Raw genomic sequence first — 15,905 nt, 5'->3', positions numbered from 1 at the left:
CAAATGCAGGATAACAAAATTAAAATAGAAAATTGAATATGATCCCTTTTTTTTAGGATTTAGTTGGAAATAAAAATTTTGGGACATTTCACCCACTTTTTTTTTTAAATATAAATATGATTATAATATATTGGAATATAAATATATTTTGATTTCTAATCTTATTTATATTGTATAAACTATCAAAGATTAAATTTAATTATTTTTTTACTGTAAAAATAATAATATAATTTATATTTAATTTTTAAACACATTTTCTTTCTCCCTCCAAACAAATTAAAAAAATAATAATAATCAATTTATATTAAACTAACAAAAGATCAATTAGATTATTTTTATCAATTATTCTAACTATTGCAACCAACCTAGATATCACGGTATATCTTTGTTTCGGCATATATTCCTTTTTTTTACAACCAAACACTAAAGTTGGAATAAAAACTCCTTTATTTCAGAATAAATTCTTATTTTAGTTCAACCTAAAATATTTACGACGCATTGGCATGATTTTATTATGCGCGAATGTATAATTTTCTAGAACAATCAATATAAGAAAATTTCTATGCCCCTTGTCGCTCATATTGCTACTTGTTTCCAAGTATGATTACAATTTCTAAAAGAAGTGTTGACAATAAATATGCACTCTTTGACATATGCAGTCAAATACTACTCTAGCTAATGAACAATTCAAAATGTGGAATTTTTATATATATAAATAAATAAATCGTTGATTTAGTTTTAAATGGTAGCCCTTATTGGCGAGGTAGTACGTATTATCTTTGAATGGATTCGCTGACCGGTCTAATGTCTTCGTCTACCTTGGCCGTTAGCCCAAGTGGTGGTCTCTTTGAGATGGTCAACGATTCCAATTCCCCCACCAAAATCTAATAAACATTAGCCACTAACTAGTTGTAATTTAGTACATATATATATATATATATCATACTATGCATTATTATAAATTTTTAAAAGAAATTAAGATAAACATGAGTGGTTATAAAATCTTGGTACTTTTGGAGGTGAAGAAGAATATTATTATTGATGAATTGAATAGTTTAAGTTGGAGAAGTGAAACTATTCAGCATGTTAGCCAGCATCAAAGAATCGATTTTAATATAGTTGGGATTCCTTTTGACAAAGTCGATGGCCTCCATGCTCCAGTGGTGTATAGTATTAGCTTGTTCTAGTTTGGATCTCTTTGTCATCATTTTTTTTTAAATTATATACCTTAGATAGATGATCATATATTTAATAGTCTGAATACCTAGTCATAGAAAGATTTGAATTAAAAATATAAGCACTAGAAAGGGAGAATTGAAATACAAATTATAAATTATGTGACAGTAGCGAGAGTAAACTAATGCATGTAAGCTCATTATGGCATTCAAGAATTAATGTAGAAAAATTAAAAATAGACTTGAATAATATATAATTGGTGGGGTGAGTTTAAATTGATCTAATATATTGAAATAAATAAGTTTTTTTCTCTAATTTTCTCCTGTGCATTTAGATTTGATAGATTAAGTCAAAGATTATGGTATCAAGCAACAAATATAACAAATAGACTTAATTTTTTTTATAAGGGTGCCAATAATAGAAGAAGCTAACACTTAGTTGAATACCGACAAATAATATTAAAACAAGATATTAAATAAATAATATTTGAACTTTAAGGAAAAATAGAGGTGATAAGAAGTCTGTCCTAAGACAAGTCTCCCTCTTTGGTCGTTAGTGACAGCACCGCGTAGAGAAATAATTGCAAGAGACTTGAATAGCGTTAGCAAGGACAATAACTTAATTAAATACATAAAATTATTATACTAAATAATAATAATAATAATAATAATGAGAAGTAAAAAGAAAAAGAAAAGTCGTTCTTCTCATCTCACGTTTTTGTCGCGCGGCTGGGCTTAGTTGTCGTGGACCGCCGACACCCGCGAAAGCACGTGGAAATTGTTTGGGTATCAGAGTGACAAGTGACATAATCCATACGGCATCAGAAACAATACACGTTATTTCTTTTGTTGTTTTCTTTTAATACCTCCTAATTTATGGGAATTTTCTTTCTTATTATACCACCTAATGGCTGATGAGGCATGGCACTAATCAAAGGTCCGAGATTAGATCAAGTGTTGCTTTTAATAATATTGGGCTTGCAGGTTTAATTTTTAATATCAAAAGTCACCGTCTCGAGATCTCCGAATTCTCACGGTTGCTGCAGTAGCACATGCATTTTGATTATTATTATTATTATTATTTAAAAAAAAACTATTTGTTAATTTTAGTTTCAATACATAGGTTGAATATTGAGTTAAAATATCACCACGTTTGAAGTGAAACTAGTAGCAACTCTCATCTTAATAGGAGTTGCTGAAGGATTAGTGTAGGTAGAGGGCTTAAACTTAGCGTGTAATTTTGTTACTCAATTCTGTGAATCCTCGAAAGGTCGAAGAAGTGATAAAACTCTAATATACAATAAGAAAAAACTAAAAATGCTTTCTCTAATCTAAAAACCAAATATGAGAGGAGGATGCGCACAACACTATGATCCAAGATAAGTATTTGTTGATGTGCTAGTCTCAAGGTAGCATTAATGATAAAATCTAGCGATCTTCTCCATAGTGAGACTCAACTTGTCATAGCACCACCCACATCTTTTGACCCTCACCTTTACAACTACATGCTACCTCAATAGAAGTAGTAGATGAAATATGAGGAGGGCCTCACCGACTCGCATGCACCTATCAAATCACTATAGCAGAGCCGCATGCCAAGCAAGACAATTGGTCACGACAAGTAGAGGAAAAAAAGGGGGAAAAAATGTCAGCCTCTCCTCTTTCCTCTCCCCCTGTTGAACAAGGGAAGAGGAGAGACAACAGCAGCAGCAGTAGCGGCAACAACAACAACACAATAGAGACGAAGAGATATACAATAAATAAAGTCAGGAGAAGAGTAGGGTAAAATAAAGCCACCCACCCATAATCGATGAACTCTTCATACCACACAAACAAGCTAGTGAGGAAAGAGAAAAGAAAAGAGGTAGGGAAAAAAACTCATGGGCAAGCAAAAGGCCTCTTCTCTTATAATTAAAGCATCCGAAGGAGGAAATTATTCAATGGCAACACATAAAAGTTTTTACAGGAGAAAAAAAGAAGGAAGAAACCCTAACAAGGGGTCTAATAGGGATGACTTGTGAAGATAATATTTTACTTTTATTTACTGTCACCCATAAGCGAATAATATACACTATTTTAAAGTACACAAATTGATTTTATAAAACTCCGACCGCGAGAGAAAATAAGACCAAGATGTAATATTAGTATATCTTCCTAATTCTAAATTGTTCTAATGTTTGTTATTTTTTACTTGTCTCCAAGAAGATTAATAATTCAAAAAATATAAATTTTTATTGATTAATCACCTATTGGTGAAATTGGCCAGTTTTTTTTTTTCCACCAAGATGTTCTTTCAGTGATATTATATGCTTCATAACTATGCGTGAGAAACTACTATTAAAAAAAATAGTTCAATTTATTACTCTAAAAATATAAAAACTCCTATATCTCTCTAATAACTTTAAAATTAATTTATACTTATCCTCATATAATTTGATCAGATTTTATTATACCCACGTTTACTTCCCTTTTCTTATTCAGACTAAGTTGCAGCTCTTAGTTAATTGTTAACTGAGACATGAAAAAAAAATTAAATTATATATATGAAATATAGATTAAGGGATGGTTAGATCATTTATATCGGTGCCAATAAAATATAATTAATTTGGAATAGAAAATCCAACAGTTTTAATTGATCTGGATGAAAAAAAGGGAGTTAAGTGCTTAAATTTAAAACATATAAAGATAAAATAAATTAAAGCTAAACTCCGTGGAGTAAACTTTATCTTAAATTTAAAAAGTTGAACTATTTTGCTTAAAATTTCGGCAAACTCTTCGAGACGATAGATCAGTCGGGACGGAATGCTACGTGGCGGAAGCAGGTGGTGGGCCTCTTCGCCTAGCGGAATTCGCTGTTGTGTACTGTTACACGGGATTCGAAATGGAGATGGGACTCCGAAGGGTGGGGTGGGGTGGGTTCACGTTATCTGCGCGAATAACGTTTGTTCGACAACCAAAACCCCACTATCCGCAAAACTTATCCGACAATGTGAATAACGTTTGTTCGACAACCGAAACCCCACTATCCGCAAAACTTATCCGACAATGTGAATAACGTTTGTTCGCATCTTTCAGACCCTCGGGAATAGTGTAGACAAACGTGTAAGGCCAAGTGTGCTCAAAAGGTTTGGCTCAATATCCTCCGTCCATTGGTTCATCAAAGGCCAGGGTAGTCGTTAGTGCGAGACGTGTGTATTACAACAGCTTGCTGTTCTTGTATTAATTAACGGTGCATGGACAACGAAGCATAATAATTATTGCCGACATCTTCGCCTTTTTGTGTATTACCTGTATCACAAGGAATTCTTATCTTCGACTTCGGCTCTAAATAATATTATAAAATAAATTAATTAATAGTTTGATGGTTTGACAGTGTGGTTGATTTGAAGGAGTAGCTCAGCAGCGCGATGGCTCGGAGAGGTCTTAGTAGTATTTGATTCGAAACAATTATTCGGTGATGCACATAACTTAAAGCATAGACTAGATATCTTATTATATTGACTAAAAGTTTGAGGCCTAAGTGTCTCTGTATTATTTTAGAGAGTTGGCCTTTTGCTTCGGGCTCGTAAGTGGGAAAAAAAAATCTTTGCCTATTTGTGTATTATTTTTCTTGCTTGAGGTTGTAATTTTTATTATTACTATTTAGGAAATACAAATGTTAAGGGTTTGGAGACATAATCAAGAGGGTTTTGCCACTGTTGCATGATTGCAACTACTTAAACTACCTTAGTTTGGGACAAATTGGGGCAATTAGCAATAAACTTATGTGAACAAATAGTTTTTTTTTTTTTTGCCTACACAACCATTTCATAGTTTTTTAGAAAGTTGTATCATGGGAATATGCAATTTGTCACTCTAGTCAAGAGATTTGGTAAAGAACAATGAAAGTTCTTTTTTTTTTTTTAATGTCTTTGATTTGAAGGATTGCGAAAGACTTTTCCACCATAGAAAATCCATTATTCCTGAGCAATTCAAAGACGACATGATTTAAGCTTGACCATATCTGCAAGGAAGATGTCATTTTTGTTGTCAATTAAGGAACAAAAATTGTCTATGACTTCTTCAATTGCTCATCTTAAATTATCAGCAGCCTAATACGTCGATCTATTCAAGTTTTGCTTTCCTGCTTGACTAGTACAGGGATGTGATACATCAGTTTATCCAAAAGCTTATGACTTAATTGGTAATAGCTGATTCACTACGCCGCTGGTATCAAGCTAGAGTTCATGCCAGACCATCTTATTGCCCTACTGTGAAGTATAATGAAGCTGAATTTCAAATCAACTTTGCTCATTTCAGTCACAATGTAGCTCACATAAAGATGTTTAACAAGAACTTCTGGTCACATAACATACAATACTCATGTCGTAAAAGAGTAAAGGGGCCAAGAAATCATTTGCATGAACAAAGCATTAACGACTTGATTCATCTAGGAAGGAATGAGGTAGTTGATGAAGGGTTCAGCAGCGGGAGCAAGAGCCTTCAGCTCATCACGCGTTGCTAACTCATTGTCATCGAATTGGAAGGCAGGAGCACAGGTGACACCAACCAGAGAATAATGCAGCTCAGGATCTCTGGTTGGTGCTTTGTTGAGAACACTTCCATCAGATGACGAGGATTCGACGTCCAATGTTGGGAATGCGCCAAACCATATGTTTGGTGGAACTGTGTACTGTGGCCGGTGGCCAGCTTCTAGGTCCGGTCCAACGACGGTAAGCTTAATGCGGCCATCATCGTATAGCTCAAATACCTGAAGAAGAGTGACAGATTAAAATATCGGCACTTTATGAAGTAGGGCAAATAAACTTCTGTAAATGCAATCTATATCAATAGATGGAACACAGTACAAACCGTGAGGGGGTCTCCCGTGTAGAAGTGCCAGGTTTCGGCACAAGGGATGCGATGAAGGTGAGCAATACCCCCTGATGGAAGCAAGAAATAAATCGAACTGCTTACGGCCCGATCCACCACCTTATCTAGAGGTTAAACTTAAGTTAGATGTTGCATATGCTCATAAGGCAATAAACTAAAACTGCAATCATAAGAGATAAGTGCCTCCTAGAAAGTCTGCTGTCAGAATTCAAGTTAGTACTTAGTATTTAATCCACAGGAGAAATTGGATATGCTTACACTAAAGCTTATCTTGGATGAGCAAGACTTAATTGACAGTAAGGTATGTCTTGAAATCAGAAAATGACTACGTTTACAAAGAGAGTGACATAATTAAGCAGCAAGCGGTCTGACATGCAACTTATTTGATTGAATGAATGTCAATGTCTACGGCTGATAACGCAAACGGGCAAAGTAATCCTAGGTGACATCAATAGAACATCTTCTGTGATACAGTGATCTTAAACCCTAACAAAACATACAAATCCTTCAATTCCCACTTCAATGAGATGCTTCCATTACAATAAGAATACCAAATAAAGTACTTCATGTGTTCGAAAAGGAACTATAGTAAAGAAAAAAAAAATAGAGGTTACCATAAATTAGGCAAATTTAGACAGTCTAAGTAGCAACTCATACTCACAAGAGATCAAAATCTAAGAATGCCGAACAGTAATCCACAGCACGGATGATTTTTAAGAATACAATAGCCATGATCAAGAAATCACTAACTTTCTCCATCGATTCAGTGAATAGATGGGATGGGGGAAAAGTCCTAAATGAGATGATCAGATCAAATTAGATATTAAAGGGGACCTATATCAGCAATCAATCCGAAAACAAAAAGATGTTATACTGTAGAAGATCATTTCTAGCAAAATTTTAGCAGGTAAGAGGAACTCTCAATCACAAATTAATCTTCAAAGCAGTGAACAAGAGGAACCTAATGGATGCTTACAGTGAGGTGGGAGTTGAGACTTAGAGAGAGTGATGGAGTAATCCCTGAAGGTCTCCAAGAAGAATCCTCCATCTGGGTGAGGCTTCAGGTCCAACAGCGCCACGATCTGCGAAGCCTTTCTGGTAGAATCCATCCGAGAGAGAGAGAGAGAGAGAGAGAGAGAGAGAGAGAGAGTTGGAGAGGAAGAAGAAAATAGTGGTATAACTATATAACTATATAAGTAAAGCCCAATTTAATGGGCCAATATAGTACGGGATTGGTTTGAGACTAAGCTCTGAATTTAATTAATTAGTTTTATTATTTAGTCTTAATTTTTTTAAGTAAATTTAATTAGATATAAAAATAAATAAACTAGTTGAGAAGAGTTTTTAAACTCAAAGCAAACAAGATTTTAAGGCTGTAGAATGTATTGCTCTCTCTCTCCTCACTTGGTTCTCCCAGTAGGCAGTAGGAGATGGTATGCTCTTTGTCCAGATAGTATTGTCTCATTTTATTCCCCCTCTCATTATGTGTGTCAGACTATAATTATTATATTAGTCTTGGATTTAATGAAAATATCTGCCGAGCCTTCGCAAAGCTAAAACATATACACAAGTCCACTTAATCTAGCAATTAAACACAGCTTGGAGAAAAACCTCTCCATAATGGCTAGTGTCTCTCAAAGAGGTCCTCTCAACCCTTGCTCATGCTTCAGTGTTTACTCTACCTTATTTTCACTTATTCCTCATGAATGTCAGTGTACTAGCTTAAGCTGCAGACTTTTACCGGAACATGAAGTAACACCTAACTAAAAGTAGAGTGCAAAGTGATTAAATATTGAGACGATTACACTTGGACCATCTTAAGCATTATCTAATTTCACATAGAACCCATTGGTTATATCTCATGAATGTCAATGCAAAACCTTTTATGAGAGCGAGAAGCAATGCCATAAATAAAAATAGAGTGCGGAAGAGATTAAATACAGGGATGATTATATTTAGACCCTATGAGTTATTGTCTATTTTTCATAAAGACCTTATCATTTATTTCCCCTTAGTTGTCAATATCTATAATGGACTATTTTCACTATAGAGTGACAAGAAAATCAAAAGCAGCTAGGCCGCAACATGCTCATGCATGGCCTGATATCCCAGCAGTATAAACAACTGAATATTCTCTATATACAGGAGCAAAAGTAAACAAGGGGAAAGAATGAATAGAAAAACTGGAGTACAACTACAAATTCTTGATAAAGTGATAACTTTGAAAGAAAAAAAAACCATCCAGCATCTCTCTGGCCTCGAAAATGGAAGGGCAATTCATATTATTCAGAAATCATAATCAATGTCGGTGCTGTTCTGTGATACTGAACGTTTAACTAGTCGTCCTTTCTCATCGTAAATATCTAGGTTCTCGCACGGTGCAGGGAAAACATAGCCAATGACACGCCCCTCGACAAAGGCGCATTGAAAGATATGCTTCTTCTTGTAGGTTATACCGACAGACATATCCTGGAAACTGACCTCCTTTATGGGTATCACTTCACTCCCCTGAATCCGCACTGGTACTCGTACGCCCTGCCCATGGATCCCTATGAAGGTTATGTTCTTAATGTCTGGGGCAGCCTTCGGATCGAAGCCTTCGTCAGGGTGCTCGTTATAATCAGTCTTCACCACAATTCCAACACGGACATTATCAAAGGTCAGGTTCCGATAGAGGATGTTGTGAACATAGGCCCCTCTTCCAGGGGCAGTCTTGATCCTCACAGCACGTCTTGTCTCCCAAACATGAAGGTTTTCTACAGTAACATTTGAAACTCCACCCGACATCTCACTGCCTATTGATACTCCAGCACTGTGCATCAATAATAACAACTTCAGGAACAATGTTAAGCCACTCAACTAGCTCATTGAATTTGAAACATGATCGATGAAAAAATATCTAGAAATGCAAAATTACAGCTCTCAAACCCATCCTGATAAACAAAATTAATTAAGAGACTCTCTATAGGCCTGAAACAGATCTCCTATAACAACAGCTATAGTATCTAGCTTAATAATTTTTCATAGTATTGAACTGGTATAAACAAATGAGGTCTCATGAGCCCAAGGTAATTCCGTATTTATTTTCAAGATATCAGCTGTTAGCATCAATTGATTTCTCAAAGCACTACAGGGGAAAGACAATTTAACTAAATGAATGCTCTGGGAAAAAAAGAAGCAACCTATTAACAAAGATTACATAAATTTATGTAGGAATATCTGTAGTTATGAAGTACGCAAATTTACGTAGAAATATCTGTAGTTATGTAGAGCTAGCTAGTGCAAATTAACAACTTGCTAAAGATTGAGATGGGAAATATTGATACGTCTCAATATGAACGTATGCACACTGTTAAGGTGAGAGTCTTCTGTTAAAGGGGGCAAACTTTAACTTTTATGTTCCCCGGTCAATATTTCATTATTTCAAACTAAATATAAATTGTTACATAAGAAATATTCATTTATCTGAAATTAAACCTGAACATTTCACTTGTCAGGCTGGTTTCAATCCAAACCAACTCTAAGCCCGTATCATTTTGGGTGGCCAAAACTGACCAGACTTTAAAGATATTAGTGTGCCTTCAGCTCAAAATTGAACAGGCCTAAATATCAAAAACCCAGCCTCACCTATCAGGCTAAGATCTCTCAAACCGACTTCAAAAGACAGAAGAGCAAGATAATCCAAGTATCATGATGAGATGAATGATAGGTCAGAGAGCAAATATCAAAGAACCTATTATGCATATGGCCAGGCTTTAGATAATAGGACTACCACCTATTTTTAAAGTTCTATCACATAAGAGTATGCTTTGACAGGCCTAATAATCATATGTGCAAGCATATTCAATTTATGGGTCTGGCAAAAGAAAAACTAAAATTTGAGAAGGCCCGCATTGCCCAAACAATATGTTTTATACTTCAATAGTTAAAATTTTAATATAATATGCTACATGTCTTGCTGCTCCAATGATAGCATGCCCATTGCTGAATGTTGTTAAGAAACTTGCATGCTTATCCAGATGACATGAAATGCTCAATAAATATCTCACCTCACCACAGAACGTACTGTGACATTGCGGATTAAAATATTGGTAGATGGACGCCCATATGCAATACCATATTGATCCCAACCACTCTTTATTGCTATCCCATCATCACCAACGCATATGTAACAATTTTCTATCACCATACCCTCACAAGAATCTGCATCCACAACATGAACAAGTCAGACTTTGAAAGGCTATAAACAAAAGGGATGATGGAAGTATCATGAAACTTTTACAGTTAATCATAATGCTTATGAGAGTAGTAGGATTTTATATTTCTATGCTTATGATTTTAGTAGAAAAATGCAACGAGAAGCTTAGGAAGTAGGATATAAAAGATAAAAGGGGATGCATCACTCATGTCATGGTAACCTTCGAGAATCAGGTTCACATCTTTTACTATTAGATAGAACTATCCAAGAAAACATGGTGTGCAGAGCTACAGAGAAAACAAACTATAAGGAAGTTCCTAAAAATTAGTTAATCAAATAGTGCAGCTGCATTATCCTATTCTCCAAAACATAGGAATGGTCACAACACCTACGCTGTATAGATACCTGGATCTATTCCATCTGTGTTGGGAGCTCCAGTAACCGGAGCCAAGATGGTCACATTTGAGATAGTCACATTCTTGCAGTCATATGGATGAAGCGTCCAGAATGGAGAATCACGAAGAGTTATGTTGGAAATGATGATATCCTTAGACCACATGAGCTGAACAAGAGGGCCCCTTGTGTAATTGAGTACTTTTTGCCGGTATTTAGTCCACCAAGCTTGACCTTGACCATTTATTGTACCATTATGTCCTGTTGACAAAATCAAGGATAAGATAGCATGACCAATAAATCACCGCAATCTTGTTCATTAATAAAAAGTGAACATCGAGTTAAAAAACCACACAACTTAAAAACAACTGGAACACAAAAAGATCTACAAACACGAGGTGATTTAACTAAGGGCATTAAGAGCTATAGCAGTTGGGAGACAACTAAGACAAATGATACGATTTAACTTAGTTTCCATTCGATTCAAAGAATGTTTGAAATAAACTTCGATGACGATGACGACGACGATAACAAACAAACCTTCAGTCCCAAATATTTGGGTTTGACTAAATGGGTTCATTTTTCTCCATTGACTTGTCTGGAGTAAATTCCATTATCACGCCAAAGGAAAATGAAAACGGGGAGTGGACCACAATTCTACCAGTCAACAAAGAATTATTCTTGCTAGTTGCTACTAAATGGATCAAGTTTTCCTCACTTCTAAGAGAGTCCAGCAATTTACAGTAACAGTAAGCGAAAGAAAGAAAAAAACAATGACAGGCAAACATATCCCCTGCCTTGTATTTTGCTTTCAGGAAACATAAAAAAGAAGCCAAGAAGGATGTCAAATGTTCATTGACTAAAATCTGATTCTGGTCTGATTAGAATGAGCTTAGACTTCATTTTAGGTTGACTTGAACCAATGATACTAGAGGCATGCATACTTATAGACTGATTGAACCCCTCTTCAAAGAATAGCCCTCTATTTTGTTTTTTGTTTTTTCATTTATCCAGTGATTTATGAGTTCCTTACTAAACTATATCTCTAAGCTTGACAAAAATTTCTTTTCATTAATTTATCATCTAGTTTAATTTGCTTAATGAATTTCTCAGAAGCCCGAACTGTGCAATTTGCCAGTAAAGAAAGAAGCATAAGGAAACAAAAAGGACCAAATGGAAGGATAAGTAAGAAGCTGACCTGTTATAACCACATCCTTCAAATTTTGAGCATGAATAAGACTCCCATATCGAGGCCCCTTATGTTCACGACCATAGCCATAAGATGGCAATGGAGGCAATAATGGCCAATACCTCTCATCCTGTTATAGGGCATGAAATAGTAGTAGTAGTTAAATGCTGTACATCTTAACAAATACACTAGCAAATAAGGCATCCAAAGGAGTGACTAGAATTGAAGCAACCATCATTTCGTAGTAAATTCATGCAGTTTATTAAGAAAAATTGAAATTTCCACCAATGAGGAAATTCAAACCAATAATGAACTGTGCTTCCTTGCTTTGCAATTTCAAACAACATTACTATGTAAATCATTAGACTCTAGGTGTTACTCAGAAAACTAAATTAAATCTTACCAAAAAAATGAAGAAATAAAATAGGAGGGGGGCATTTTGCTTCAGTATGTAAAAGGATTTTCTTTCCTTTGTGTTAAATGTAGCCTCAGTGTGCCTCACAACTTACGCAATTCATATGTGTGACTAGGTTCCCAATTAGAATAAAGGTATGTTTAGTCAATGATCTCCTTGCTCCTTGCCAATTTTAGAATTGTTGCATCCAGTTGTTTCTCTGCTTACATTACTAGATCTGTATTCTTTCTCCATATTTCAAGATTTCTTCCAGACTTCCTTCTGGTAATATTCTTTGATCTACCAACTTTTAGGTCACATTACTTTGAGCTAGTACTATATACCAAATAGGAGAGTTAGAAAGAAGATTGGCCAAAGATACAAGCCCTATTACTCTCCGAGCATAGTCATGAAAAACATATGGCACTTTCCAATCGTCATAAACCACTTCCCTGTCCTAAAGAGTATTAATAAATGCAAATGAAGTGTCTTCACTCTTGAATCACTATTCAAGCAAAAATTAGCAAATAACCTACCGACGTCCTTGATCACTACTTTTGAAGTGTCTTCACTCTTTCCGGCAAAAAATAATGCGAAAGTCTATAAAGGCCATCATCTAACTTAAAACTCATTTTTATCTTCACCGAAGGACTTGATTTGGATGGCTGATGCATAATATCATAAAACTGGGAGGAAATTATCAAAATCCCTGATTATTGGCATATCATTATCAAACAATTCCGCCTAAAATTAAAATGATTCAAAACTTTTCACCTGTATCCCAAGAATCACAGCACCCTCCGCAAGGAAGAGAGTCATATGACTCGTAAGATTGAACGGCGCCGTCAACCAGTTCCCAGGGGGCACGTTGAGCTGCCCGCCGCCCTTCTTCGCAAGCCTGGCTATCGCAGCCACTGCCCTTTCAAACGCCTCTGTGTTCAGCGTCTTCCCATCTCCGACTCCTCCGAAATCCGTCAAATTGTACGCAGCCGCCCTCAGCCTCGGCACCGGCCTCGGGGCCGATGTCGGCCGAAAGATCCTAATTACATTTATAGAGCTACTTTGCCATATGAACACCGAGGTGACTCCTACGACCCAGAGAACAGCAAGGAGGGTCTTGTGCGACGAGAAGAACGCACGCAGCCATCTCCTCTGCTGCTGGAAGTAAAACCTACCACCGGGGGAGAAGATCTCAACCATCGGATCGAAGAATTCGAAGTGAACGAATCGGAATCTACTTTATTCTGTAGGGCGAGGCGGTTCGGATCGATTGGTGGATCTTGGAAGGAACGACTTGATAGTTACGGAGAGAAGCGGAGAGAGATCGAGGTCGGAGGAAGGAGACTAAGGTTTCGAAAGCAACTATTTCGGCCATGGGGGAGAAGGATTGGAGTTTAAAAAAAGGGACGGGACGTGGAGTGAGGCGTAAAGTCGAGGTTGGTCATTGGTGCCTTCGGTGAAGAAGACGATTGTGAATTGACATAAATACCCTCCTCGTACAGAAGACAACGGTGGTTGCACAAGTATCTAGATCGGACGGCAGGGAGCTTGTCAAGATTCGGACCTCTCTCTCTTTAATGACCTTTTCATTATGAGGTAAAATGTTGGTTGCGAGCTTTAATTATTATCTAATCAACTTGACAAATTAATTAATGGAAGACATGCAATGTATGGACTTTAAAAGAAATGGGATGTTGATAAGTAGTTGGACTTTCCTTAAACAATTTAGTTCAACGGTTACCAAAATTATAGATGTAACTCCTGAGTATTTATCTAGTATTTGACAAATTAATTAAGTAAATATCTCTACCTAACATGCCCTAGTTGGTAGAGAAGACTCGCAGAGTGGAGTAACACATTAGATGGGGAATATATTTTGTTGGAAGTTGAGGTTTTAAGTTAGGTGGAATTTCATTAATTCCACATCATATATGTTGGTTGCTTGTGTTGTCAACTTTGTCATCCTACCTTGTGATACTGATAGTTTTGAAGTGAGAATTACTCTACTAAGGTAGGTAAGGCAAAGCTTTCGTTAGGCAAATGATAAGGACAAATACATTCTCCTGTACCCATATATTGGATCGATGCTAAACAAGTTAGGTTATGTATCCAAAATTTTGCAGGTCTCAAGTACTACCACAGAGGCATTTTAGATATATACATATAACAATTAATAAAGGATTCTCTGGTTTCAAGTTATAGATCAAGGCCTAGATTTATCGTATGTACATTTTGGTAAGGAAATATGTGTCTAATGCTCACCAGAGATAGAAATATTTAAATACTATTTATAAGAAATAATAATCATTTATAAATAAGAGAGGCTTTATGTATAACTTAGTGGATGTCAAACGCTGCTCCAATGTTGAATGCTGTTTGGCATGAAGAGTTAGTAAATGACAAAGATTGTCAATGAATCTTTTTGTTTGGAGACAGTCACTGAATCATAATGGTGGATGGCATGAAGAGTTAGTCTGCTATCTACTGTCCCGGGAGTCAAATTATTCGAGTGCGAAAGAGTTTTGAAATTGGTGGATTGCATGTGTATACGTCGAAAATGGCTAACTATGACTTAAGGATTTGAACTGCTATAGCCCATTAACTAAGAAGATTTATTCAGATACCCAATATATGAATTACAAATAACAATGCGATTAAGGGAAAAGGTTTAGAATTTTCCGGTAACCTACCTCATGATCACGGTCATATGCCCTTTTAACTAGTTATTGATTGCTGTAAGCTTGTAGAATAAGCAAAAATTCCACAAGGCTTTAGACTCTCTGCTTGCCCATTCTCCAAATTGAGGTAAATTAAATATCTAGAGCTCAAAAATATCATTAGTGACTCACCTTCTCCTTTTGAACTGGCTTCTTCTAACCACCGCGCTGTTACCTGTACATTTGAATCTGAATGCCATCACCTCCGCGTTGTCTCCCATTCTCTTACTATTACTAATCTCTCTGTCCATCTCCTTTCCTTCCTCCAGAAAACTATCTATGGCCATCGAGGAGATAGAAAGGAACCAAACAGAATAGGCTGACGCCAAACCGCGGCCTAGCTCCCATCACCTTCTACCCATGGTCAATGTCGTCGTCGTCGTCCTCCTCCTCCTCCACCTCTTGCTTCCCGGTGGGGTATCGATGTCCGACGCCGAAGCCTTCCTCCGCCTCAACAACTTCTTCACCAAACGCCACTTCCCTCTCCTTGTGGACACCCAATTACTAATCCTCCACACCATGCAGCTCCACGTCCCCGTGGGTCAGCGGCGACGGCGCCGTCACGGGCCTCCGGCTTTCGAACATGAGCCTCATGGGCACCGTCGACATCGCCGCGCTGTCCAACATCAAGAATTTGCGCACACTGAACTTCTCGGGCAATTCATTCTCCGGCGCCCTTCCTGCCTTTTACCGCCTCCCCGCCGCCCTCAAGTCCATCTACCTCTCCAGTAACCACGTCGCCGGCCCCATCCGAGACGACTTCTTCGACGCCATGATGCATCTCAAGAAGCTCTGGCTCCACGGCAACGCCTTCAACGGCTCCATCGTTTCCTCTTCAAGGACACCACCATGCTCATCGAGTTGCGCTTTGAGTGAAACAAATTCTCCGGCCGGATTCTCGGGGTAGCCCCGCGGCTGCTTGCCTCGTTCAAAGTGTCGAACAACGACTTAGAGGGGCCGGTACCTC

The 15,905-nt window shown here is 37.0% G+C and overlaps 2 protein-coding genes across 2 annotated transcripts; both read right to left on the bottom strand.

Annotated features, from left to right (window-relative positions):
- Window positions 1-5,438: 5,438 nt before the first annotated feature.
- On the bottom strand, window positions 5,439-7,201 carry LOC140778556 (uncharacterized). The gene is made up of 3 exons (XM_073123346.1): window positions 7,024-7,201; window positions 6,027-6,151; window positions 5,439-5,925 (listed from the first exon to the last, which is right to left on the bottom strand). Exons 1-3 carry the CDS (start codon window positions 7,154-7,156, stop codon window positions 5,605-5,607), a joined length of 579 nt encoding a protein of 192 aa, XP_072979447.1. The 5' UTR covers window positions 7,157-7,201; the 3' UTR covers window positions 5,439-5,604.
- Window positions 7,202-8,121: 920 nt separating this feature from the next.
- LOC140779102 (probable polygalacturonase) lies at window positions 8,122-13,683 on the bottom strand. Its single transcript, XM_073124070.1, has 5 exons — window positions 12,996-13,683; window positions 11,837-11,957; window positions 10,651-10,899; window positions 10,097-10,250; window positions 8,122-8,859 (listed from the first exon to the last, which is right to left on the bottom strand). Exons 1-5 carry the CDS (start codon window positions 13,419-13,421, stop codon window positions 8,334-8,336), a joined length of 1,476 nt encoding a protein of 491 aa, XP_072980171.1. The 5' UTR covers window positions 13,422-13,683; the 3' UTR covers window positions 8,122-8,333.
- Between the last annotated feature and the right edge of the window lie 2,222 nt (window positions 13,684-15,905).

Source organism: Typha angustifolia, chromosome 15, assembly GCF_048772165.1.
Source record: "Typha angustifolia cultivar Huaian chromosome 15, ASM4877216v1, whole genome shotgun sequence".
Classification (NCBI taxonomy): Eukaryota; Viridiplantae; Streptophyta; class Magnoliopsida; order Poales; family Typhaceae; genus Typha; species Typha angustifolia.
The sequence above is the reverse complement of the archived record's forward strand: the minus strand, read 5'-3'. Positions and strand labels throughout refer to the sequence as shown.

Coding starts and splice junctions, on each gene's coding strand:
- LOC140779102 (XM_073124070.1), bottom strand. CDS start 13,421: ATGGTTGAGATCTTCTCCCCCGGTGGTAGGTTTTACTTCCAGCAGCAG. Junction 10,251..10,650: donor CACAGATGGAATAGATCCAG/GTATCTATACAG, acceptor TTGTGGATGCAG/ATTCTTGTGAGGGTATGGTG. Junction 8,860..10,096: donor ACAGTACGTTCTGTGGTGAG/GTGAGATATTTA, acceptor ATTGATGCACAG/TGCTGGAGTATCAATAGGCA.
- LOC140778556 (XM_073123346.1), bottom strand. CDS start 7,156: ATGGATTCTACCAGAAAGGCTTCGCAGATCGTGGCGCTGTTGGACCTG. Junction 6,152..7,023: donor GTCTCAACTCCCACCTCACT/GTAAGCATCCAT, acceptor TTTAACCTCTAG/ATAAGGTGGTGGATCGGGCC. Junction 5,926..6,026: donor ACACGGGAGACCCCCTCACG/GTTTGTACTGTG, acceptor ACTCTTCTTCAG/GTATTTGAGCTATACGATGA.